General features: G+C 40.8%; 1 protein-coding gene across 2 annotated transcripts; it reads right to left on the bottom strand.

Moving 5' to 3' along the window:
* Window positions 1–3,087: 3,087 nt before the first annotated feature.
* On the bottom strand, window positions 3,088–25,197 carry SLC17A5 (solute carrier family 17 member 5). Of its 2 annotated transcripts, none has more exons than XM_086461465.1 (11): window positions 25,119–25,197; window positions 21,407–21,603; window positions 19,748–19,981; window positions 19,162–19,249; window positions 16,351–16,437; window positions 14,978–15,096; window positions 13,945–14,103; window positions 11,307–11,439; window positions 9,482–9,629; window positions 4,893–4,983; window positions 3,088–3,351 (listed from the first exon to the last, which is right to left on the bottom strand). In XM_086461465.1, exons 1-11 carry the CDS (start codon window positions 25,177–25,179, stop codon window positions 3,214–3,216), a joined length of 1,455 nt encoding a protein of 484 aa, XP_086317591.1. In that variant the 5' UTR covers window positions 25,180–25,197; the 3' UTR covers window positions 3,088–3,213. The 2 variants fall into 2 exon arrangements, with proteins under 2 accessions (XP_086317591.1, XP_086317590.1); XM_086461464.1 differs by lacking the exon at window positions 25,119–25,197 and adding an exon at window positions 23,944–24,000.
* Window positions 25,198–27,172: the final 1,975 nt, after the last annotated feature.

Here is a 27,172-nt window from a genome sequence, read left to right as displayed (position 1 = left end):
CTACATAAGTTAACTCATATTTTTGGGTGTCAAACACTTCAAACTTTTTTAAGGTGCATGACTGACAGTTGGTACCCTTGGAACAAAGAAAGAGTGAATTGAAAAACACACCCATTACTTTGTGGCTTTTTCTCCTTTGAAAAGCATGATGAAGGCATTTTTCAGAGTGTAAAAGACCATGGTTCAGTCACTACCCATGTCACATGCCGTAGGATATTCTGTGAAGAGTTATTCCATTTCTGTTACTAATGTTGGTACAATTTTGCACTAAATGTTCCAAAAAATATTTAAGCAGAACCGTGTCAGAAGGAGAGGAGAATGCACTTAAAAATACCTGGCAACACTAAGATATGCTCCCAAAGCAGTGGTTTAACTCCTGCTCTGAAATGGGTGAAATCTGGTTTTGAACTAACTCCCCTCATTCCAGGTGGACATCCTAATTAGAGTGTTCTTGATGGAATGGAGAGCACAACTCCTTGCTCTGGTATACCTGTTAAGGAAAGGCAGCAAAAAAATAGCAGTCAAAGGGTTGTTTCAGGAAAACAGTCACCACAAAAAATCTGCCCAATTTTTGTCAAGATCCTGTGTCACACAGGTGAACTAAGACAAGAGGTACTCGAAACCCTTGTTACTTCTGAAAATACAGAGTATGATCAATGTTCTTGAACAGATGAAACTGACTGAGAGCTGTGCAAACATGAACAAGGCAATGCAATAGAAACAGTACTATGATTAGCACAAAATATTTTGACACCTTATTCCAACAGATTTTCCTTTTTGGGGGCATGACGCAGAAAGGTAAAACTTAAGTGTTTTTTGGGGTTTTCTGGTTTGTTTGTTATGTCCTAAGAGCCTTGCTGAATCGAGAGCAAGAATCCCATTCTATGTTTTGATACTTTGAAAAATAAAATTGGAAATAGTTATGTGCTAAGTTAACTGTAGCCTGCTGTCTAGAAATACTATAAGGATTTATAGCAGTTTTTTCAGTCCCACTTTCCAAGCTCACTCAAAAGTTACACAGTACACAAAATGAGTATTAATGGGGCATTAGATGAGAAAACAAAATCTAGTATGCTGGTCAAAAATTTCTAGACTGCTCCATTGCTGATATGCCTAAAAATGATTCACTTTTAACTGAATCCAGTTCAGGTTCATACAGAGAATGTCTGCATTCACTTCTACTGCATGTACTCCCTTAAGTATCTATTTTTTTAATTTTGATATTCAATTGAACTGTTTTCAAGGAAAAAGACTACAAGCATGGGAAGCTGAAGTTTCCAACTTCAGAACAGGCAAAATAGCAACCCTGTCTGCGTGTTTCCTGCTCATGACCTCTAGCAAAGCAAAGGCATAAATTAATTTAATCTATATTGAAAACTTTTTTTTTTTAGTTTTTGGAATTTCTCCCCCCCCTCCTTTTTAACCAAGGCTACTGAAAGAGTAAAAATTTCTGTAAATCCAAAGTGAAATTATTCCTTTTAATACAGTGTCAGGTGGAAGACAGTACTTACCTGCAAAGCTAGACAAGAAACTTCTGAAGCAGGTAATTTTCCAGGAAAATATTAACCATCCCTTAATCCAGTCACCAAGCTTGTTCAGCGTATTTTGAGAATGGTGTCTAACTTCAGGGAGACAGCAATTTTCAACAACAGATGCACATGTAAATATTCATTCCATTTATTGTGGAAATACTGAAGACACAATACAGAGCTTTAACACACTCCCACTGAAAAACTACTAATTTAATCTGAACTTCACACTGTTTATTGTGGAAATGCTGCAGACACAGACACAGATTTAAACACAGTTCCACCATCAGAGAACATGACACTTCAAGGAAGGTCAAAACAAAATGGCTCTTAAAGTTAAAAAGAGGCAGATGCCATTTCCTAGAAATGAAGGAAGGTAGGCTCCACTGGAGCAGCTTTAGTACTGGGCTTTTCTTTTGGATTGGTGGTAAATGAAAAACCCAGAGCCCAGTGATTTATGTTTTTTACCCAATTGCTCCAATCCAGGAATCTTTGGCACAGGAATTTTCCTTTGCTTTGTGACTACAAGATTATTCAGCCATTTGTTCTTAACAAGGCCTTGTACACTTCATTTAATCCGACTGTGTGGCATTTAATTGCATGTTGTGCAAAGGACGCTCTTGAGTGTCAAATTCTATGTGGATAGGGGACTAACAGCATCAGGTTATTGCACTAGTTCTTTTTTACTCTACTTTTATCTGACTAACAAACAAGGCTATTAAAGAAGAGAACTGATTTTCCTCATTTTTCCCTACACTGGCCTTATTACATTTACACCGACAAGCTGACAAACACATCTACATGCAAGAGGAAAGAATTCCACTGCATTGATTTAAAGAGACAAAAAATGAACTGCCAAACTGCAAGTTATTTTAAGGTAAGCATGTAGATATTCTATTTCTAGTTCACTCTTGCATACTGCCTAGATTTAAACCACAGAGTTGCACTGCTTCTTCTTTGCACAGATGAATAAATATAAGGCCTATTTAAAAAACCTGCACCACAGAGAACAGTAACACATGGCTTATTCTGTCAGTCACAATGGTACATTTTACTTCCTCATTGCTCTGTATCAGTTGTGAAGCTGTATTCATGAAACAGGAAATGTTTATATGTTGAAACCTTGTGCGTAAAATAGAATTAAATCATGTGTGCACTTCAGACATCAATTAAAACATTGACAATAAAAGCATTATAAAAGACTGTAGAAAACTAGAGCTCTTCTAGACTTTTAAATGGCAAAAAAACCTATCAATCTCATCATGGAAACTGAAACACTTTTTTGGGTATAATTCTTTGCATGCCATTCCTCCCTACAGGGCTACATGATCACTATGCTTTTTCCTCTCATTTCAGTATCAACAAACATCTGCCTACACATTAATTCAGAAAATAAAAATTGAAAACTGGAAAGAATTAGCACACTGATTTAAAATGCTATCTCTGATCATATATTTGATATCAAGTCCTAGCATGAAACTATTAAATTTAATCCAAGTAGTTTCTTGTTAGGAAATAGCACACATATGCTGTCAAATGATTTTCAGTACAAAAGATATACAGATAAAATAGTTTAATTGAAAAGCTCTGAAGATTCCTAGGCATCCGTAGGGAAGGCACTTTTCTGGTCACACCGTTCTAGCACACTGGGGTTCAGCACAGCTTAGGTATTTCAACATCTCCTTCAGTTTCTGTGCAAGTGATACCCACTGACTGCCCAGTCCTGAACTTCTCCACTTGCAAATAATGCAAAGAAAATGGCTCCAAACAGGTTAATAGAAGCAGCAATATAGAAAACAGTCTGCCATTCTCCCACAGTATTCTGTCAAAAGGGAGAAAGAAAAAAAAAGATGCAGTCAATTTGCAGCTCCACACTGAAGAAAAAGTAATTTTAAAACCAACACTACGTGCCTTGCCTATTTAAATGTAAATGCTATTCAGCAGGATTTCATAGCAACACAAAAGCACTATAAACAGAAAAGATCAAATCATCATCAGAGTCACCTTCAGTTTAATAACACAGCTCACACAGATCGTCCCATCAGAAGTGCATTAGACTGCCTGCATCAGTCGATCATCTGAGATGCAGAACCTTTGTATCAAAGCTCACGTTTGCACGAAGGCTACACAAACTCACAGAGGGTGTCACTGTAAGGGGAAACACTCACTACCTTGCTTTCCAGCCAGGTGATCCAAGAGCTGAAGGGCTCTGCCCTACACAGTAAAGCTATTAATGACTATTACGTGGATATTCCAGAATCATAAGCTTTTTAGCCCAAACACGGTAGCTACCTTCACTCAGATATCAAGAGGAATCCTCTGAACTCTGGTATTTAAGAAAGGCCTCAAGACATGGGTAGCAAAGAACTGTGGTTTCTTTGGTTTGGGTTTGGTTTTTTTTTTTTTTTTCTTCTTTCCTTTTCTAATAAAGAAGAAATATATGTAGTTGTCAAAGGCCTTTTTTTAATCCTTTTTTATTTTTTTTAGTTCCAGATGACTACTGGAACAACAATACCAGCACAATGCATTAGGATGGGGGAAAAAACTCAACCCAAACAAAAAATAAAAGTTCCACTTGCAAAGATGTCTGGAAGAACTGACTTGGTTGGATTCGTGTATTCATGAATATTTTCATGTTATTATTATTAAGGAAATCATTGGGGTGATCACCAACTCCAAAAATTCAACTGTATCAATAAACTTACTCCTCCCATCTTCCTTTCTTAAAAGATTTTAGAATAATTCATACCGTTGGTTTAGGAAAAAAAACAAACCAATCAAAGAACTCCTGGCTCCCTTTTCCTACTCCAAATCACCCTTTGACTAAAGCACCTCGGAAGTGAAATCCAGCACTGTTCAAGTTAGGTGTCTTGTGAAAGTAACACAGCTTAGAATGTCCCAGCCCTGCAATGATCATCCAAAGGGATGCACTGTCAAACCCACACATTTGAATCTTGTTTCTCACTCATCTGACAAATGCTGACGTTACAACTCAAGACCTCACGTGAGAGACTGCTTTTAAGAAAACAAGTAAAAACTCGTCTTAATTTGCTAAAATAGTACCACAACTGTCTCCCTCAGTTGGCATTTTAATAGCTTTACTGCAATAAAAACATATTCATTTTATTCCTAGAGAATATATGGGGTGAGTCACAAAGTTTTCAGGTCCTACACAGGTCTTCGCTTTTACCTGATCAGAACCAGAAGAACAAAGGTTAGGAATTCCCTCATTCACAGCAATGGAACTGTACAACATGCGTGTGTAACCCAGATTTCATTTACTGACTGCAGACTTGAGAAGACAGAATTTCCCCTCAACGGGAATAACAACATAACCACTGCAAAACCAGCAAGCAGACTTACATCATGAGTGAGGTTCTTGGCAATAACTGGCCCCACCATTCCTGGGATAGTAGCAAAAGAATTTGTGATCCCAAGGAGAATTCCAGCATACCTGCAAGAGAAATTGTTAACGCTGCTTATTAACTTATCCTCCTTAGCAGTCGTGGAAACAATTTTGCCTACCCTGATCACAAAGGCCTCATCTTGAGCACACAAATTTAAACCCAAAAGTTCCACTGGGAATGGCTTCCTTTTAGCGCGGCAACTGACAGACAACTTGGCACATGCATTTTTAGGGTCAGGGTTTAGTGGTGGACTTGGCAGGGTTAGGTTAACGGTTGGGCTCGCTGACAGAGTGCTGTTTGGCAACAGCAGCGTTGGTTCAGATATTGTTGCTAAAAAGCACCTGCCAAGGCGGGGGCACCACAGGTGAGGATGGACATCCCCCCTGGCGCTGCAGGGCGTCTGTTCCACCGACCCGAGCTCGGGGCGCTGCGGCAGCCCTTCCTTCAGCTTCCTGTGGGCCAAGGCCAGTGGGAAACAGGTCTGACTGCCCCAGCTCTGCCGGTTGCCATTCCTGCAGCGCCTTTCTGAGGCTTCCCCTTCCACCAACGTGTTGCTGTGTCGCACACACGGGCACGCGGATGCACCAGCAGCCATAAACGTGCTGGGAAAAGCTGGTAACTTGCTTAATACCCGAGTGTCAGCACCTCATCTCTAGGCAATTAAAGATCTCGCTCACAGGAGTGGTGCAACAGCGAAAGATCATGTTTGAAACTGTACCACAAGCGCAGACTTGTGAGAGAGACTGAAGTAGGAGCCAGGCGTTCTACAGCAGAGCTCGGCCTTCCAACCACCAGAGCACAGATCCCTGCGGTTCAGATTTTCAGGGTGGATTGGCTGGCTGAAGAATCACACCAAATACTAATGGTTGCATTTACCACAGGAGAAAGGAGCTGTCTCCCAGGGATCATTTTAGGCTGTTTAGCAAACTGAAATTGTCTTCACTGATTTTTAACATAACAGAAATAGAATTTCATCTCTAAAGAGAGATGCATAGCCTTGACCTTTTTTTTTACCAAAACAGGAGAATTCAACCATACAGCGTTGTTATAAAAGGCTGTGACACGTGTGTCCAGTCCAATGATACTAAAGAAACACGCATTTCTTCCCGAGAAAGAGAAGCAGTTGTCTAGCCTACTAGTTGATTTTTTTTTCTTGAAAGCCAACGCTACACATCAGTTTAAGGCATGGCAACATATTTTAGACTGAGCTCCAACGCCTTCATTGCAACGACACATATTTCTTACAAAAGTAGCACGCAGCCTTCTTCTCTCGGAAAGCGTGTGAGAGTTAATAGGCCTTTATGAAGCTGAATGCCAAAGTGTCAAAGCTTCCCTTCGGCAGACAAGCACGTATAGCAAAACTCCATCAAAAGCCTTTAAGCAGAACCAAACGCATTTTGCCTTCAGCTTGTAGCGGAAGCACTACCATACTGCTGACACCCACCGCCAAAACTAAACAGAGTTTAGTAGTTTCCCTGGTTACCAAAGATCTTTGGCAATCGGTTGCTAGCTAAAGGCCTCTGGTAAGGCCCCATGTTCCTGACAGAGGTTGCATTCTGGATAAGGCTCGCTGCTGGGTGCAGATAACTGCTGTGACACTCCCTCAGCACAGCGGAGACTCCCGTAAGAAATGGGAAAGCGAAAAGCAACACGCCTGTAGAGCAAGACTAGCAGTAAGCTGTTGGTCAGGTTCTTGTGGCACAGCAGGCACAACCAAATACAAATCAGTTGGCAGAGCAGTTAGGTAGTAAAATCAAGAGTACAAAAACAGATACGTCAAGTGTTCAGTGCGTAACAGAGCCACGGGGATATTGCGAGGGCTCATGGTAACAGCAATATTAAAAAGCGTCATCATGGCAACATATTGATGTAGCTATAAAGAGTTTGAATAGAATATGTTTTCCCCACAAGACCATTCTTCTCTCCCTCCCATCCCTGACCCCTCCCAATTCAATTCACTGATGGAATAATAAATACATGATAGAAACCAAAACCACATAGCAAATATTGTTTTTCCTTCAGTGTCAGTGTTTTCATTCACTTTTTCCTGTGAATATAATCATTACTTCTTCGGTATAATGCAAGTTTTAGTAGCAACAAGAGACCCTTTGCTATTCTAGTCAGCATACTTTTAACCAATTAAGATAGATATTTAATGCACTTTGAATCTACTTTGAATCTCTTCTGGTTATTTGGATGTCTTTCAGTAAACAAAAAAATAAAACAATCAAGGTCTGGGTAAACTCTTAACAGAGGTTTCCTTCCCAATGTTATGCAGACCCCATTTTCAGATTTCTGCAATTATGTCAAGCATTTCCTTGAAATAGTGAATGTCTGCCTTGGCCATTTCATCCAACAAAGTTCAGACAGTCACAGAAAGTTAAGTGGGGGCAAGGGGTGTATGTGAAAAGACTGCCTTTTCCTCTTGTCTTAGATGTTTTTGTATTTGTACTGTAGAACTCTTTATGACACCAGTTTATTTTCACAATGCTCTTGAGAGATGGAGATAACAACATGAGACCCATCCTAGAGATAGGAAACAAAAACATAGGCCAAGAATGTATTTGCCTACTGGATGCTCGGTTTGAGATCCTCAGGATCTCATTTTAAGAGTATTTAACAGCACCGTTCTGTCTGACTCAACTGACCTACCACATGCAAACTCCATGACAGAGCACCGAAAAGACTGAATTCCCAAGAGTAATATTCAGCTCCCTGAAACATGACCCTTCTTCTCTCCTGTAACGCCCTGCCTCAGCCATTATGTGCTCTCCAACTACTACAGCTATGAGGTAGAGGGTTTAGGAAGGAATGGCTGTGTCCCTCTCCATTCAGCGCTCAGTCACGTCTAGAGCAGGATTCACCCTATGCAACTAGTGAAGAAAAGGTCCTGTGCAGGGGGATGTTGGAGCAATGACACAAAAAGGCAAATCAAAATGGCATGGATACCCAAGTTCTGCCATTAACTTACAGTAGCAATGTCTTTGGACATTCATGCTTATGTTCTGTATTTTTAAACACAGAGACATAAAATAAGTAACTCCAACTCCTAGACAATGTTTTACATGTTTAGGAAACTAACTGCTGTAGTTCTGCAAAGCTAAGCTTGAGACAGGAGTTGTATGATGGCCCCGTCCTACCCCAGATGCACTGCTTTAACTACCTCTTCTAAATTCGTAGTTCTCCTTGATTAAAACGCAGTGCATCACAGAAGCTATTCTTCTTGCTTTCATACTCAATCCATAGTACGAGCTGTTTCTAGCTGGCCTGTGACTCCTTCCCTCGTGCTTGTTCCCTAATCTCTCCTGCCAAGAGTAATTGGGCTCCCAGTACTTCCTATCCATCCAAATATTTCGTATCCATCCAAACCTGTCCATCCTTGTGGACATGACCACCATCCTTCCGATTGCCAAAGTCTGGATACCACCCTCAATTTGGATCCAACGTCTCCCATATAAGTTGTCCAGATCTTAAGAAATTTTACACTCCCTTCTTTGGTCATAAAGTCATTTCACCCTGCTCATGTCTAAGTGCTACCACAAACAGGTAAGTGAATGACAAAGCAGAGTACTTGACTTTCACCAGTGCAAAGAATGCTTATGTGGACACTGCATCTGTGCTCTTCGGGAACCTGATGGGTCTGTCAGAGTCTGAATTTGTAACACATGGCAGAAATTACAGCCTGACGTCTAACTTTCCGTTCTTAAGAGTTAAGTCGTATAAGAGCAATTGTACATGTCTGATTCGTCACCTGCTGGTTACAGGTCACCTACTCATAACAAGATTTTTATACCAGTGCATAGAAAGTTTTTCAAATACAAATAATTTGCCAGTATCACAGTGCTTAAATATGGTAATGTTCCTGCTAAAGGCTGATATCTGTAATGGAAAAGTTTAAAAGAGTGAAACACTGATTGTATTGTGCTGTTCCAAAAACACTGTCCTATTAATCATAGGATGGTTTGGGTTGGAAGGGACCTCAAATATCATCTAGTTCCAACGCTCTGGCCATGGGCAGGGACACCTCCCACCAGACCAGGTTGCTCAAGGCTCCATCCAACCTGGCCTTGAACACTCCCAGGGATGGAGCATCCACAACTTCCTCAGGCAACCTGTTCCAGTGTCTCACCACCCTCAGGGTGAAGAACTTCTTCCTTGTATCTAGTCTAAACCTACCTTCTACCAGCTTCCAATCATTATCCCTTGTCCTATTGAGGATTAAGATCATGAATGAAACAGGACAAAAATCTCGTAAACCTAGTTAGAGGAACTATATAAATTTATTATATATTATATATATAATATATATATGATATAATGTATTACTTGGATCAAAAATGGAATTCTTCTAAACTGTTCATAACACATCATCTGCCAAACTTGCAAATACTGTGGTTAAAACTGTAAACCTGAGTCAATGTCAGTGTTTACATTTCAGGTCTGTATAGCACATGATCCATAGCTAAATCTCCCAGGCACCCCAGAAATAACAAAAGTGGTCATAAATGTATCACGTGCACTAAAAATAGCTTCAGCAATACTCACGAGGGTGCTATGTCCAGATGGTTGATGCTGTAGCCAGACGTACAAAATCCTCCTAGTGTTGTCGATATGGTCACAAATGCAACAGCGAGTGCATAGTTGCAGCCTATGAATCCAGCCGCTACTAAGAACACCGCAGGTCCAATCATTCCTTTAAGACAGAAATCGTAGAATCAATGGACTTCTAACGTGAGAGGTAGAGATTAAAAGGCTCTAAGCCGTGTATACATTTCCTATGCAACTTCCACCACCCCCACCTAGTGTACAGATCCCAGCATTGCACCACATGCATCACAGTGGGCCTGCAAGGAAGAGCAGATGTGTTGTAAACCTGTTGCTGCCTTAGGAAACGGTAGCCAGAATAAGAAAAATCCCACTCTAGCTGTAAAGAACAAACTTCAACTAGATAAAAAATTGATTAAAAAAAAAAAAATCAATATATACTGAAAGTCACTTCACAAAATAATTTTATTTACTGTTATAAAAAATAGAAGCTGCACTGATACTTGTAGGCAAACAGTACACTCTCTGCAAAGAAATTATCCCCATTTAACTCTCCAAGTTTCAGGAAGAAACACTGACTTCTGCAGAGCATAATAAAGCAGAGCTGAAAGGGTTCATACAAACACATACACATATATACATAGATGTGCCTATTTCTCCTCCAGGCACCTTCAAGAGTGAGTTTTATTTCACATTTACAAGATCTGAACGTCTGGTATACCTGGAGCCTGCTGTACAATTTAAGAGAACCCAGGCTAGCTTTAAAAATGCTACATCAGCAACTGGAAACAGCTTAGCAGCCGTCATGAGCTACTGCGTTCTGCTTCCTGTCTGCAGTCAGCTTTGGTACCCATTTCTCAGTTCCAGAGCCCACTTACATGACCCAATCATGCCTCCACAAACAGCTCCAAGTACATGCTTTTGTTGATGAAGCCAACCTAACAGTCCTGCTTTTCCTAACAGAATAGCATGTTTCCCCCTCAGCTGTACATACTTGGATGTGAGGCCCTGCAGTAAACTGGATCAAAGATGTTGTAGGCTTAAATAAAAAAAAAAAAAATTAAAAAAAAAAAAAAAAAGCTTGAGAGTTTATTGTAAGAGCTGCTTTAAAGAAAGCAATTGAATCAGCAGAATTGAGAAGGCAGGAAGGATGGGCAGACATGAAGCAGGCTGCAACTTGCATGGATCCTGTGCCTAATCTGGTTTGGGTTTTTTTCCACTTTTTTCCCTTGCCCTCTCTTTTAATCAGCAATCAACTTCTCTTTCCTAAATACAGCCTTTTACCTGTATTAATTAAAAACCTGATCTTCTTGATCGGCGATTTCACATCATCTCTCCTCCCAATTAGTCAAGACCATTTTCAATTATATTTGGTCTTGGAAGGGTATTCCTATTCGGTTACTGAAATCTTAAACAAGACACTGAACAACACAGGTTTGGGAATACGCTCATACAGAACACTATCCTGCCTCAGCCTGAGAAAGCCATTCTCAAGGTATCATTTTGTCAAGGAATTATCACCACTTTAATGCTGATTCTACCTGACCCTTTATTAAATCAGTTTGCTTGTCAGAATGACATGTCTTGACCTAAACAAAGCTTTTGGCAATCTCTTATCCTTCTCTTATTCAATAGGCCTACCTTTTTATAGACAAAGATAGGATTTACCGTTGACAAATTAATGTACAAATAAAGCTGCTCCTGTCAAGCCAAGCACAATCCTGCCTAATCTCAAAGCAGAATGTCACACTACTCTCCTAAGCCCTTCATTTTTCCCAGATTGATAATATTATATGTTCCAGACAAAGATGATTCTTGCACCTACCTATTAAGGTAAAACATTTGCGAACACAAACAGTGGACAAGTTCTGTTTTTCCCGTAAATAATCAGCAATTTGCCCAGACAGAATTATACACAACCAGCAGCCAAAATAAGGTAGGGCAGATAAAAAACCATTCTGTTAGGGAGACAAAAAAAAAAAAGAAAAGACAGTTAAAACACTGAAATGATGATTCAATATGCTCAAAAATCACTTGTGCTGGAGCATTAACATGGACTGAACTAGAGGTGTCAAAACCATCCACCTACATAACTATTGTTGGCATTACCATAAGAGAAAAAGCTAGAGATAGAAAAAGCAAAGCATTTTAAAGTTACCAATGTGTAAACTCTCCATTGCAAGACTTAATCCATAACCACCAATGCAGTCAGACCAAAACCTCAAAGGTTTAAATCAGCAACTGAGCTCAAGAAAAAGAAAACTGTACATGAAGGTATCTTGTGATACCTGACCACACAAGTTTCATGTGATACCTCACCATGACATTAACCATGCAAGTTTACAGAAACGCCAGTTTCAAGTAGGACAGGTTATTGAGTGTGTTACTAAAGTAAGCGGAAGCTGTAAATATTATTCAGAATTTTAAAACTATAAGGCATCTCAGGGTTTTGTACTACTGTAACTCTTCAACATTACATTACCCCATACCTATCTGCTGAAACATCTGATGCTGACTGTAATCAGGGACAAGATACAGAACTAGGACTTTCATCAGATCCAGGCTGGACATCCTATGATTCCAAAGCAAAGCTATTATTCAGGACCTGACAGTTATTACACTGAAGCCACCTGTTAACTCCCATTACTTTAAACATGAGCTGTTTAGAGACTTCTGCCTGATTCTGCATGTTTTTCTGAGGGGAACAAAAGGTACTACTAAGCTGTGTAAGTTTACAGCCTTTCCATACAATTATGGATAATTACTGATAACAGAGCTATAATTTGACCTAATCTCCGATTAAAAAGAGGTAATTGGATAGCTATTGAATAGAAATACTCTATCATTTTTATACTCCTATAAAACATGTATTTGTCAAAGAAGCAGTGGAAGCTTCCTTAAGAAATTTTATCTGAAATTATATCTGAAATGAGACCAGAAACACATCCCCACCTGAAATCCACTCTATCAGCAAACATGTTGCCTGTTTGGTTTCAATGCTCAGTTTTCAAAAGCAGTGAGTAAGGTTTTGAAAAATAGAAGATACTCTCAGTAATAATAAAAAACTAAGTTCTGAAGCACTGTTCAAAGACACAGCATTGTTTTAACTAATCCCCTTATTACAGGATAGAAACTGGTGGACTATACAGTAGCAACTGTATAATATTTTAAACAGTAATGTAATTTCCATCTAAATGTGTGGCAACAAAGTTAGTCCAACACTATTACACAAGCTTTTTATATTTTTTGTTAATGTTCATAACTGCCAGTCACTCCAAAAAGAAGAAACGTAACCCAGAGACACAGGAAACCACCTCACAAGAGAACCTGTTAGCGTTTAGTGCAACGGTGTTTCACAAAACACGTGCAATCAAGGGCTGCGGTAGCAAATGACTTTCATAGATACTTATGCAAGTATTCCCTCAAGAGGCATAAGGAACCCCACCAGCAACTTCAGATTGTTTTTCCCCAGCCATTTTGCAGCTTGCCCCACTGTAACCTTCTTTTCTAATCCTGAGATTCCCCATCTTTTCCTCCGGAGATTGCTGGCATCAGCTCTTTCTTGCATGGCATGCATCTTCAGTTTGCTCTAAATCAGTCTCATGTTAAACCAGGAAAAGACTATGTAAGCTTCTTGAAATTACTGAGAACTGTTTTACCTGAGCTGTACCAGCTTCTCCAGGTAAACTATCCTTTCTCATTAAAGAAAGACCAGTACAGCCAAGTAATTGCTATAAATAAGAATCTTCCACCTGCCTGCCACTCCCATAATTTTTCCCTCATAAATAATTTCATTTTTAAAAAATTCCTTGAAAAGCACTATATCTGGACCTTAAATCTATGGTTTGTTTCATCCTATTTACCTTACTAAAAAAAAAAAAAAAAAAAAAAAAAAAGTATTTTACCTCTGCTGCTCATCGAGGAAAGAAAGTGGCAATTTAGAAAGGGATCCAACCAGACTGAAGCTTTCCCTGCCCCCTTCCCCCTCCTCTTAAAATACATTCCAAAATGCCATTTGTCCAATGATTTCCTTAGTTTTATTTTTCTTTTTTAACTGGAAATGTTCTCTTTTATGAGTGAGCAAAGAAGCAGTAGATAGCATTTCAGAAGCCATAAAACAATCTGAAGCAATCATACAAACCTTCTAACAGAGAAAAATATTTTTATAGTTACTGTTTTAAATCAGAGCAGTTAAAAATGGGTAACATGCATCTTCAACCAGAAAAATGAAACAGAAAAATAGCATTAAGCTAAATGTCAAATAAGTCCTAAAATAAAGTAGAAATTACAAAGCAGGCACATTTTCAATCCGCTTAGTTGTGGGGATTTATTTTACCATTTCCCAGCTATACATTTACATTCCAAGGTTCTTAAACAGGTTACTCTATTCTAAATAGGAGGGAAGATCTCTGTTATTTCATTTCTTTAATTCAGAAGAAAATGACTATTCTTATTTATCTCACCTCCTGTGCATCAAACCGCAGGATCTCCTTCATGTATGTGGGCAAGAGCGTAAGAAGTGTATAGAAAGTCCAATTATAAGAGAAGTGGGCTACAACGATAGCCCAGAGTGGAAGGGACTCCAGTATAGGTCTCCAGGGAACAGATTTCTGCGTAGAAAGCTAGCAAGCAGGAGGCAGAGAAAAAGGGAAGAGAAAGAGCAATCAGGACATCAATATGAACATTTATTAAATACAGTGGTTTTGATCCTACCCAAATCTATGTTGATCATTCATTCTGAAGGGGACAAAACGAGTCTCAGTCAATTGACGCGTCATCAGCAACAAATGAATTACTGTGTTCAGTTCTCACTGAAGGTATACTAATGTATGTTACTGTTCTGTTGTTTACTATTGCAAAGTAAACCCATTACTACTATGTTTTGTAATCAGAAATTCAAAAAGTATGCCTTCCCTTGTTGAGATTTGTTGCCCCCTGCTTTTACTATAAAGGATTAAATAAAGTCACCTCTCACATGTTTATTTAACTGAATCTTTCATACTCAGTCCTAGATGTTAACTTTGGTCTCTCAGCCTGCTTCACAGGTTGTAAATACATATCCCTAGTCATAGGAATAAACTCTTATGCACACTTTAGGAACTGCCTCATTAGCATTTTCAAAAGGTTTTCTCTGCAAACCATAATCTCTTTCTTACTCCAGAAGACACATTGAAAAAAAGTTGTAAAATGTTGTATTGCAAAGTTTAAAGACATTATACAGGTCCGGATCTAGTTTAAAGAGAAGCAATAGACTCGAGCTTTTTATTTAAAAAGCACCACAACAATGCCTGTGACAAAAGGCATTACCGCAAATGCTTTGATTACTGATTGTTTCTCACTTATACAACTGTGCTATATTTTTAATTTTTCTGTTTGACAAATTCTGCCTCTATCTCAGATTAAGGATGTTTTTCTAGACATCATCAGAGCATGATGCTAATGACAATATTTGTGGTTTATGTTCTTACTAAGTATGACTATATCAAAGTGCTGTACCTGATCTTTCAGAGAAGAGAGTATATATTCTCTCTCAGCATGTGAAATGCTCCTGTGAGTTTCTGGTGTATCACTAACCAACCACATCCAGAAGAAGAACCATAATACACCAAGTGCACCTATTGTTGGGAAAAGATGGATGAAGAGATAGAAATAAAAACACAAGGAATTATATTGAGTGAATAACACAGATGATTTAGTTATTTCCAAATACTCTGATATAATTTTAATGAACAGTATTTTTTTCATCTACTTAAAAACAGTAGTTCCCAAAAGTGGCTTAACAATGCACAGTTAGAGGTAATAAACAATAAAGAGGACTAAGCAGAAAAGCAGAAAGTGGAGGTTTGTGGGTTTGCTTTTTTTTTTTTTCTTCCTTTTCCACTTGGAAGTGCCTCATACAGCAAGAAAGTTGCATACACATACACATTGTATTTTTATCAGTCACATGGAATAACCACAAAGGATATGGCTCACCCAGAGGAAATAAAGATTCACATTAAAATTAATCACAAAAAATACTTTGTGAACATACACGACATCACTACATACAGCTTAACCAATGTACCAATCCTCATTTTCTTTTTTAAGCCAAAACCCAGAACTGTTATCTGAGAAAGGTAACTTTTCAATAGTCAGTCCAAATCAACTGTACTTTTATATAACTGTAACATTATAACTTATTTAATTTTGTCCAGTTCTTTGTTTTGAATCCTTTTTGTTTATACAAAAATTGGAGGTGGTTTTGTTGATGAGAGTGTAAACCTTGTCTTTTATTCTGATTCTCCTTTCCCCATGCAGAATACAAAATGGCTCAGACATGTAAATAGACCTATAAAAGGCATCAGTTAGATCTGTGATATGCTGTTAAGACTTTTTCTGTATTTTCTGTGTTTGAGCTTCTTCTAGAACATAACTCACACTAAATGAGCTATGCCTTGCATTTTGGGCATTCCTTCAGGGTCCCTGTGACAGCTAAAGAGATTTTCCACACAGTTTCCATTTAAAGTGGCAGTAACTTTTCACATGTCCTTTCACTCAGAGTAGAAATTTGCTCCTGGGATTAAAGTTATTAACTCAATTTCACACTTCAAATAAGAAATTTCAGCCTGTTGTTTCCAAGTGGTGGGAGAATTAAGAGCATTTGACTTGTACCGGCTTTTGTCCAACTCAGAGATAAGTTTGCTCATTGGAAGCAAGGCTTACATAGCCACATGGCTTTAAATATCTCTAAGTTCCCAGGAGAAATAAAATAGCAACCCTACATGTCAATCAAACACATTTTTAAAACTTGAAATAGGTTTTGTGATGTACCATGCTTTTCAAAAAGAATATGGATTGTACTTCTAATAATAAAAAACCCCACCACTTACCAAATATGTAAAACACATAAACCCAGTTCATATAATAGCAAATTAAACCAGATAGTGGCAGAGAGACAACCGTTCCCAGCTGTGCACCTACCAAAAGAAAGCAAAACAAAGTGGAAAAACAGTAATTAGCTCTCCTATAGACCTCTTAAACTAAGTGGCATTTCACAGTTATTTTATTGTAATAAATCGTGCAGAAAAGATTTGTCACCACCAGTAGAGGGCTGCCATTTCACCTTAAAAAAACACAGGTACAATAAGCTGCTTTGGCAGCTCCAAGTAAACAGAGCCACAAAGCCCTAAACATCCACAATTACAAGCAAAAAGCAATAAAAGACAGCCATTCTTGGCATGTTCATCTCCAATAAAGTGATGGCTCTAGTACATCCCAAACAATGCAAATTAGTCAACTGGCCTTGCTGCAAAACAAGAGAGAGATTATCACAGTATAATTAAGGACTTGTGACTTGATATAATCAGTTTGTATTTCTCATGACTCCTGCTATCTCCACAGAAACAGGAATGCTAGAAACAAGAGCCAGAAGGCATCCACATAATCAGCAGGTTCAAATCCTATGGTCCATGAATTCAACGGGGTGTAGGATCAGGCAAAGAAGAAGGGAAAGATGAGCCAATTCCAGTTCAGATACAATACTATGTCTGAGTTTATAATTCAATATACACTTTGCAAAGAATAGCAGGTTCCCCCTCCTGCCCCAATTCTAAACCAGAAACCCAACCCATATTATTTACATACTTATAAACTCTACTGCTGATAAACAGCAGACCTTGTCTCTTAATGTTAGTTATATGATCACTTCTTCAAACCTAATCTCAATGAAAACATTACATTAAGTTGATACACTGGCTGCCTGGATTCCACCTTCACGGAAACAATAATTTTTATTTGAGGCAGAAAGCTTCAACAACGAACAACAAAACCACGTGTCCTGCAAAATATAAATCAAAATCACAACTACATATAACCTCAATCATATGTTCTCCTAGAAAATCAACATGATCATGATTGAGTAAACCACAGACCACATGACTGCCAACCAAGAAAATCTGGGGAAAAGGAAACACTTTGCCAGGCTATACAAGATGCCTTACCCACCCATGACTGCTAACAATTGTCTGTTCAAGGCCCCAGCCTCTTTTCACTAGCACATTAGCATATAGTTTCACAAGATACAAAAGGACAGTTTAAAAGCTCCCAGTTGTTAAATGCAGCAGATGTCAAGCCCAACTCTGTGTTCTCTGCTTGTGTGCTAGCTCTCACATGAAGATTTCTTTTAAAGGAGATTTAATTCACTATTAAGGCAGAAAACAGATTAAAGAAGAGAAAAAGCTTCCTGATGCATTAGGGGGTCTGATGAGTGCCCGAAGTAGCACAAAGGAAGGAATAAGGCACTTGGCTAGGAGGGAAGTAAGGAAATGTGAAGAAGAAAGGGTTAAGGCTTCATTCCTGTTGGCACAAGCAAGCCACTAGACTTGCTTAGCTGCTTGAGCAACCGCAGCTTACATGGTATAGCCCTGTTTTCTTGATGAAGCCCAGGTTGAGCAAGGAAGCTGTAACAGAATTAATACTAATAAGAGTGAGTAAACCAAACCATTATTTTATTAAGTGAATGCAAAATTTGTCACCCTCCAATCAATTTTTGACTAGTAAATTCAGAAAGCTACATTTTTCACCTGCTCACAAGTACCGCACTGAGCAATGCGACTGACCAATAAACCCCTAAAACAGATGAAGGCTCAGTGGAGATGGGCAAGGGCAATGTGCCCATCAAACTCGGGGAATAATGCAGGGTGTGACTGACCACAGCTGTTGCAAAGAAAGCTGACTTTATTTCAACACAAAGAGGACCAGAGGGTGGCCTTTGTTTTAGATAAACAACTATGTCAGTTGAGTGGATCAGTCAGTGGTGTAAATGTTTCTCCCAGAGTTCATTAACAGTGTGACTGTCTCCCTGAGTTAGCCAGACCACCATGAGGGGAGTGAATATGGAGCTCAGCCCAACATAAAGTATAAAAACTAAACAACTAACAACAGAATTTTTAAAAGAACAACAGACTTGAGCTGCCTTCAACCCTCGTATTCCTTCCTGGTTGACTGGGAATTCCCAGTGTCATGACGGTGAGCATATTAGAGACCAGTAATGCAAATGTGTATTGTAATTGCTACATTTTGTTAAGTGTTAACTTATCTTTGTACTGTGCTCTCAGACTATTTTGTATCACACTGTTAAATCAAAAATCCTATTAACATCAAATACCTTCAAACAACTAAATTTGATATCCAACATTGCACCTTCCACACGTAGAGTATCTAAGAGAATCTGGTCAGGGAGTATTGGACTCCAACAAAGAGCTCTTTCAGCAATACCTGGGCCCTTGGACATCTTCTTCCTTGAGTTCCTCCAAAAACACTTTAAAAAACCCTAACCAAACAAAAAACCAATGAAACACCTCTACCCTCTGATTCTGCCCCAGCTTTTTTCTTCCTAATACTAGATTTCCTTTTTTTTACAGTATCTTCTATTAATCAGCTTAGAGTAACTCTTTGCACCACTTTATACCAAAGTTAGACTGAAGTTTATACTTAGTTACAGATCAATACCTTTTCTCAGGGTTATAAAAGCCATGAATAAATGAAGATGAAGAATGCAAAGCAAGATTTAATTCAATGTTATCCTTTCCAGTTTAAATGCTGATTAAAATTTATAATATAAATCCCTTTAATTTAAGTCAATCCTCCCTGTTACTGCAGTAAAAATGTATAATCCCATTATCAGCGTGGGAATTTCTCACCTGCGTATGAAATACTAAGAAGCTTGCTGCGTTCCAGCGGAGGAGCCCAAGAAGACCACATTGAATGCATAGCTGGGAAGGTAACACCCTAGAAAACAACATTTAATTTTGGTGAAGTGTGAGAACTTTAGAACTCCCCTAAACTTAGCATGTTTCAAAGCATATTTCATTAAAAAGCAGTAGTAAAATCTGTTACTTTCTTGTTCAGCAAGAAACGACATTAAAAAAAGTGTGCAAGGCATGAGAGTAAGGAGGCGGAATTAATTTATCCTGCTTTTGATTCTGTATATAACGGAAAATCTGCAAGAATACAAACAATACTGTTCCGAGTTTCTGGTTTCTGACAAATGAGAAGGGATAACTATTTTTGTCTCAAGTGTCCTTATAAATTAAGCGTTTTTCTTATTCAAAAAGCTTAAGGTAAAATACAGTGGAAACATCTTAATTATTCAAAAAAATTAAGCCACTCAAAATGAAACAATCCATACACTACTCCAGCATACTGACACCCACAGGGTCCAATCACTGCAATTTATTAATAAATTATTCAGATACATTGTCAAGTTACATAGAGAAAAAGGATTACCTCTCCCAGTCCTTCCAAGGCTCTGACAGCTATGAGGTAGCCAACTCCCAATTTTGCAGCTAAGGGAGTAAGCAAGGTGAATACAGAGGTGCCAAAGATGCCAAACCCCAGCAATAGCTTCCCTCCAATTTTGCTTGCAAGGTATCCTCCTGGAATCTGAGTAATGATATACCCATAGAAAAAAGAACCAAGGATCCATCCCTGAGTATCCGCGTCCCAAGAATACTTTTCCCCCTAAAAAGAGAAAAAACCCACAATGCAGTAAGTTCAAATTAGCATTTTCTTTGACAGTATTTTATATAACTTCGATCCATCATTCAGTCCTTGACACTTAAGTTACAAATCTTTCATGGCCTCCTGCCTAGGTTATCCTTCCTCTACACACATCTATACTGCAATCGAAGTTGTGCTGAAAGCCAATTCAGGTAGTTTACAGTCTGTTCAGTCATATCTAGCGCAAGTATGAAAATCACCACAACATGAAATGTAATTGCTCAGGCAGTTACCCCTTTTTGAGTTCCAAGCAACTTGGGTTAGGTGACGCAGGTACAGACTACGTAATCTGCATGAGTGTGAATCCCACTTTGTATCAGTGTGGACATTCTGTCATGCTGTAGAATATGGCTTTTCCTGCAGAAAATTTATGCAGGGAAAAGCAAACAAGGAGATGCAGATGCTTAAATTTGATATAAAGAGAGCAGTCAAGGACAGGACTCACAAGTGTAGAGGGAAGAATGGGATAAGCACAACAGAGGGAAGATGAGTTTAGCAGGCAAAGTAATAAAAGCAAAGATGATGGAGATAAGTAGCCTGAAGCTATAAAGGAAGTCAACAAGAAGACAAACCGTTGCCCAATAAAGCAATTTTGAAGTTTGGGATCACTTCCAAAAGCCCAATTTATGAGCATCTAAATGAGCAGCATACATTTTACAGAAGTGACAAGACAGAATCTTCTTCCCATAAAGTTTGCAGTTATAATTTGCTTGTGATAAATAATAAATTACCTCTAAACAAGCAAACAAAATGAAGGCAGGAAGACGGCAAGAGTGCTCAGTAATAAACTTTAATTATAAAATGAGATCTGTGCAAGTCCAAATCCACAAAGGTGGTGGGGGTTAGTTTTTTTTAAAGCATTTTTCCATATCCAACAGTTAAGTAATGTGACTTTAAGGATTACTGGAAGGGAAGCCATTGATAAAGGATATAAACACAAGAATCATGATCTGGGAAAGAGACCAAAGAAGGGAGGAGAAAAATATTACACATTAATTTGTAATGAAATTTCATGCCATTGAGACTGTATAAAGAACAGGGAAATACGGACAGTGATGTGAGCTCTGACACAGATATAACAGTAACAGTTGATCACTGGCAAAGAAAACAGTGAGTCATAGTAGATCTACAAGGTCAGATCAGCCAATTTGTAAGCAATAGCACAGAAAAGATGTACATAAAAAGCCTGACCCTGAGCATAGCACTTCTACATTAGCTAGTCATTTAAGGCTATTATTTTTCAGAATAGCTTTAAAAGAACCACTGAAGAGGACATCCGGTAAAAGTAGCCTGTTCTCTTGCCATCTAAGCATGAATCATCAATCACAGACTTCTATTAAAAACTTGTACATGCCACATTACAGGACAATATGTTTGAGACCTCACCGTTGTGTTGCGAGGAACATTTATGGTGGAGGAATGCTCCGGACACACATTGGAAGTCGTATTCTTTGCTAAGCTTGTGTTAGGTTCTACCATATCCACCAGAGCAACGCTTAGGTTCACACGTAATGCATACAGGAGGAAGAACCCAAAAAAGGCCAGTAGTGCTAGATTGTAGCGAGCTGAGCAGCATGCAGGGACTGAAACAAGAGCAAATGAAAAATTTTTGTTTTAACAGAATCTAACAAAATAAGAACAACTGATAAGCAGCTTTTACTAATAATCTCAGAAATTTATGGATAAGAAAAAATAGACAAGAAAAGAAGCTAATCGCTCTAGTCTTAAGGGGCGTATTCCATAGGGGCAGAGGTTGATGGTGGGAGGGGGAAAAAAAGCCCATTTTTCTACTGATGTGAAAAACAAATGTAATTCTGGTTTAGACATCTGGCAGCTACTCGCACAAGTGTAGGGGCTGCAGTGGAAGCATGGTGCGTGGTCTCCAGTAATGGATTTAGAAATCTGGTTTCAAAAGTTCTCTCCAAAATACAGTAATTTTTATCCAAAGTAGAACTTCACAGTTCAAAGAAAACCCAAGATTAGCAGGAAGCCTGTCATATACATGAAAACGGTTCGAGAAAAACAGACTCTTAAAGTAATGTTAAAGAACAGTCATTGAGATTCAGACTGTTTTCTAGGACAAGTCTTCCTTCTGTAAGTTTGCTTACAAAGGACAGCTACCAAACAGAGCAAACTAGCAGAAAGGGGAATGACAAACACTGTGATGCCACTGTGAAACAGCAAGTTTCCCTGTTGCCCAGTAAGCCCCTCTTCCACAGTCACCATACAACAATGAAGTTGACACAGGAAAATGAGTCTTTGATTCAGCATAAAATCTATGTTGTGGCATTAAGTTGACTCTGTTTGCTCTTTAAACCCAGATATCAGACTTTGCACTGTAACAGAGTTATTGATTCCCTTCTACAGTAGTACACAGCAGCATCCAGCAGAGATCGTTCATCAATACCAGGAGATCCAGACCAGAGGTGAGCTGTAACCTGGGCAGCACATCACCAGTGGCAATAAATCCTGTGTCTATACAAAACACAGTTTACAGCTCTGCAGGCACTCTTTATGAACTGGGAATGCCTGAAGCTACTGAGCAGAAATGTCAAATTGTTGAGAAACTACTTGAAGAATCTGCTGAATTTACAAATAGTTGGGGGGTGGACTTTCCCCCTTGTGAGGAAACTATAGTGCTAATGGAAAATTTTATAATCTGGAGGTCTGAAACTCCAGGAGGGTTAGGGATCAGCACCTGCAGATGTTACATCAGTCTACAGTGATCTCATCTTTCTCTGACCATACAGAATTCAAATGATGAATAGAACAAGTATATCTATGAACAAGAGGATTGACTAGAACGTCATCTGCTACTGCAGTATGTCTCTTGACTGGATTCTTTGATCTGCAGTAGGAAGCAAAAAGCATGCCCTGCAGACAAGCTACCCAAAGATTCTCCCCTTCCCAGTAACTGCCTTGAAACAAGGAATGAGCCTATGCGATTTTGTCCTTTCCAGTGAGGGCATAAACACAGCTTTTCTGCAAGGGTGTATTTTTCATGAAAGTAGTAGAACTTGCCCATTTCTGAAGTCTCTAACCCTGACCAACTCTATGTGAAGTTCATTATGGCTGCACAAGTTGTTAAAACGACACAGAGAGGCTGTATTTGCTATGTTTATTTAGCAAATGAGTAATAAATGAAGCTACCGTACAAAGATGTAAAACGCCTCTCAGACCTGGAGTAATTGCAAGTCTTGCCTCTGCAGCATTTGAAAAAGGCATATCTCATTTTTAAATGACATGAAGGAGAGCAGCCAAGATTTTATTGCTTACTTTAAAAACAACAGGCGCCAAGAGCAGGAAGTGCTTACTGCTCAAAAACTAGTCAAGCAGCTTCACTGTCCTTTATCTTTGTTTAAAAAGCAATTGGCCTTAAGTAGAAAATGTATAGTCATACAATTTAGAACAATGAATATAATTACAGGTAAAGCTATTTAACCTTTCCACTGCCTGTATTTGCTAGGGTTAAACAATAACAACAGAAGGCTGAATATCACACTGCTGATGTAATCCTTCCTTGGATATGCAGATTAACTGGAACATCCACTACTTTTCCTCTGGAAGCCTCTTACTGATATCCTTGTCTGGAGAGCAAGTTCCACAAAACAGATGTGCAAAAATTTAAGATCACTAATGTCAGATTTTTTTCAACTGTAAATAGTTTATGATTAAAATCTAACCAATATACAGATCTGCAAGTTAAAACAAATGGCTGCTAAATTATTGCTTCCCTGTCTTTCCACTAAGTGCTTTCACAATACCTCAGAATATTAGATCAGGTTAACAGAACAGAAGATTCGAGAAGATTCCAGATGCGTTTCAGTCACTCACCTCTTCAGGAGGTTGCCATAATCAAAGACACACAAACACTCACCCCCTTTAAAGTTTAAGGCAGTTAACCATGATGTACAAGGTCTTACCTTGACCGGTAGTCTTGGGTCCTACATCTACAGTTAGTTCTGATTTCAGAGGCATGGTTTATAACACTGTAGCTATAATTGAATGGGATTCTTAAATTGCTGTTAAAAATATAGGTCTGTGCTGCAAGTTGCATGACAGTTAAAGGAAGTTGCTCTTCTGCTGTCTTTTTCCTTGTGGGTAGGTGAACCACCTCAACCGGAGCATGACGCATTGTGTAAACTTAAGAATGTATTGCTTTAATAACCAACTTGAACTCAGTTTTCTCCCTTTCTGGTTCTTTTAAGTCATTTTGTTAGCAGCCCCTCTTGCTGCAGTTATACGTTTCCCAAGTATGTTAGAGTATTTTTTCATGGCATACTGAAGAAAAGTAAAATCTTACTTTACGCTTCATATTTTGTACATTCTGGGAAACCAAACAGCACAGACACGTCCCCTAAACACGTCAGCTCTGTTGTTAAGTCCTGACCCCATAATGATCCTCCTCTCCCATAATTATCTTTGCCCCTTCTTCCACTCCATACTTCCACAACAAGCAATGGGTCTTACTCAAATTCTGTCTCAAAATTAAATTCTGCCGTAGCCTCGGTGGATCCCAGTAGTCATTAATAGTTAGGCCGGCATTTAAGCTGGAGTTACCCACTTGCCTTCACTGAAAAGACATGAAGCCATGGGCAGGTATTTGCGCGCGAATTAAGCAACAGGGCTCGGCGCCTGCTCCCCGCCACCCGCGCTGGGGACAAAGCCCCGATCCCTGTCAGGGACACACGCAGGGCCGCGTTTCACCTGACCCTCTCCCACACCGCTGCGTCCCCCGGCTCAAACCCGTCTAACGGCGCGGGGCGGGCGGAGAAGACCCCGAGGCCGCCACAGCGGGACCGGGCGGCCGTTACCGCGACAGGGAGCAACGGCTGCGGCAGGCGAGGGACCGGCCCCCCTGCCCCCCCCCCCCGCCCCGGGACGCTCTCGGCCCGCGCCCTGGCGGCTCCATAGCAACGCGACGCCGTGACACGCAGGGCGCGGCGCCGCCGGGGAGGCGCAGCGGCGCGGCCCGCCTCCCACGGCGCGACCGTCGGCTCCGCCGCCCCGGGCCGGCAGGTCCCCAGCAAGGCGGGAGCCCGGCTGGGCACGGCCCGCCGCGGCAGCTGCCCCCGGTGCCGCCTCTCGCTCCTCTCACCCGTGTCGGGCTGAGACTCCTTCAGCAGCGGCTTGCGGTCTTCTCCCCCCTCGGTCTCCATCTCGCTGCCGCCCGGACGGCGCAGCGCCCCCAGGGACAGACCGCCAGCCGCCACCGCTGGGAGGACAGGAGCGCGGCTGGCGGCGCCGCAGCCCGCCCGACCCGCTCTGCCCCGCTGGCACCGGGCAGCGGCAGCGGCAGCCCCCGGCAGTCATGTGACGGGCGCTGGCGGGCGGAAACGGCTTCAGCCGCAGCTCGGCGCCTCTCCCGGCCCGCCCTCGGCGGCCATCTTTGGTGAGGGCAGGGGCCGCGTCGGCCCGCCCATCTGCAGCGCGGAGGCGGCCGCTCACTCTCTCCCTCCCGCGGGGCGCGGCGGGGCGGGCTGACTGACCGACGGGGACTACTCGGCCTCGGGTGTCGCTGTCTCGACAGTTTTGGGGAAAGTTCCTTATAATTCGGGCAAATGTCATCAGGCGAATCTCGCCTTCCCTTCCCCGGGTCGCCTGCCGCTTCCGTGGCAGCCGCAGGGGGTGGGGGTGGCTGTGGCTGCGTTTCGAGCTTTGCTCCAGTCTGAGCGCCTCAGGTGGCACGGCGCGAAGGATCCCCGCGGCCACACATGGCTGCCTGCGAGGGAAGGCGAGGGCTTGGCGGGGCGGGTGAGCTGCGGCAGCCGTGTCCGAACGGGGCGGAGAGGCTGGCAGCGCCGGCGTTGGGTTCCTCCGTGACCGCGGAACTGCCCGGCCACTTGAGCAGCATTGTAACCATGAACTGCCGTATCTGCAGCACAGGACCTTCCTTTTTGTTCTGGGCCTGTGCGCTGTTCCCGGAGTGAGGCCTTAAAATGCACCAATATAAACGAAATAGCACCATAGCACGTGTAACAGGGCTTTTTCTTGGAATCAGCGGGTTTCGACCTCAGTCAAAGCTAACAACAAGGTAAGGTCTTTTAAGTGTTACAGGCTTTTACACAGGAGCCTGCCACTGTGCCGTTGACAGGGCTGAGTGCTGAGTCATTTTGGTGATCCTGCCGGTCATCCACTGGAACCCTTAGATGCCCATGTGCCATCATACCAATGTGTAAATAACTGCCTGGAAAATTTTGCATCCTGGAAAATTTTGCTTCCTGGAAAATGGAAGAATGTAAAAGATTTGTGGCAACATATTCAGATGTATCGTTTCACACAAGGTAGATATACTGAGTTTGCAAGTGTCAATAGAAGGACTGTGGCCGTTGTGCTGGTCATACAGTATTACATTGATGAGAAGCATGAGAAGCAAACAAGAACTGCTGTTCTGGTTCTGAAATTTAGCCTAAGAGTGTCTTCTGTGAGTCAAACTTAACCTGGAAGTCACTTTTACAGCCAAAATTACAGAAGGAAAACTGATTGCTTTATTCTGACCAAGCATGCATCAAACATATTTTGCAACTTTTTATGAGAAGTGGAGATTTGGTTTGTAGTACTTGAAGACTTCAGCTTTGCATTTCACACATGCTGTACCCTTCTTGGCCTTTCTGTACATGCCACCAGAAAGACATCCCAGCGTTCTAGCCCCCAGCTCATGAAGAAGGAAGTCTGAGAGCATATGAGCCAGGACTGATGTGCTGCACAGGGTCATGAAATGACCACTTCCATCCATAGGCTGAACCCCAAGCTCTTCCTAGACTCCTCTCGTCATAACACAGGGAGGACAAGAGACTTCAGGGACTGGAGTGATAGACAAAGCTTTTCCTAGGCTTCCTCTTTTTTGAAGTCTCTCTTATTTCTTCTCACCAAGGCAAGTTGTATGTTAAATCTACCTACACACTCAGAATGGGATAATGCCAAGAAACCTTGCAATAGCAAGATTTCTCTGCCCTGCTGCCTCCTTCTCTGATCTTGTAGACCCTTACTGGTGAATGAATCTTCCTCGCTTAGCGACACACTGCACCGAAAGCAGCTTGACTGCAAGGCTGCAGCCCCAGAGTCAAAAGGTGACACATACAAATACAGATTCAGGAGCATGTGAGGAGCACTGGCCTTTGCCACAGCAGATGAGAACATCATTCCTTATTC

This window comes from Leptosomus discolor, chromosome 2 (assembly GCF_034619465.1).
Source record: "Leptosomus discolor isolate bLepDis1 chromosome 2, bLepDis1.hap2, whole genome shotgun sequence".
Taxonomy (NCBI): domain Eukaryota; kingdom Metazoa; phylum Chordata; class Aves; order Leptosomiformes; family Leptosomidae; genus Leptosomus; species Leptosomus discolor.
The sequence above is the reverse complement of the archived record's forward strand: the minus strand, read 5'-3'. Positions and strand labels throughout refer to the sequence as shown.

Coding starts and splice junctions, on each gene's coding strand:
- SLC17A5 (XM_086461465.1), bottom strand. CDS start 25,179: ATGGAGACCGAGGGGGGAGAAGACCGCAAGCCGCTGCTGAAGGAGTCT. Junction 19,250..19,747: donor CCTTGGAAGGACTGGGAGAG/GTAATCCTTTTT, acceptor GTTGTTTTCTAG/GGTGTTACCTTCCCAGCTAT. Junction 15,097..16,350: donor TTATGTGTTTTACATATTTG/GTAAGTGGTGGG, acceptor TCCCAACAATAG/GTGCACTTGGTGTATTATGG.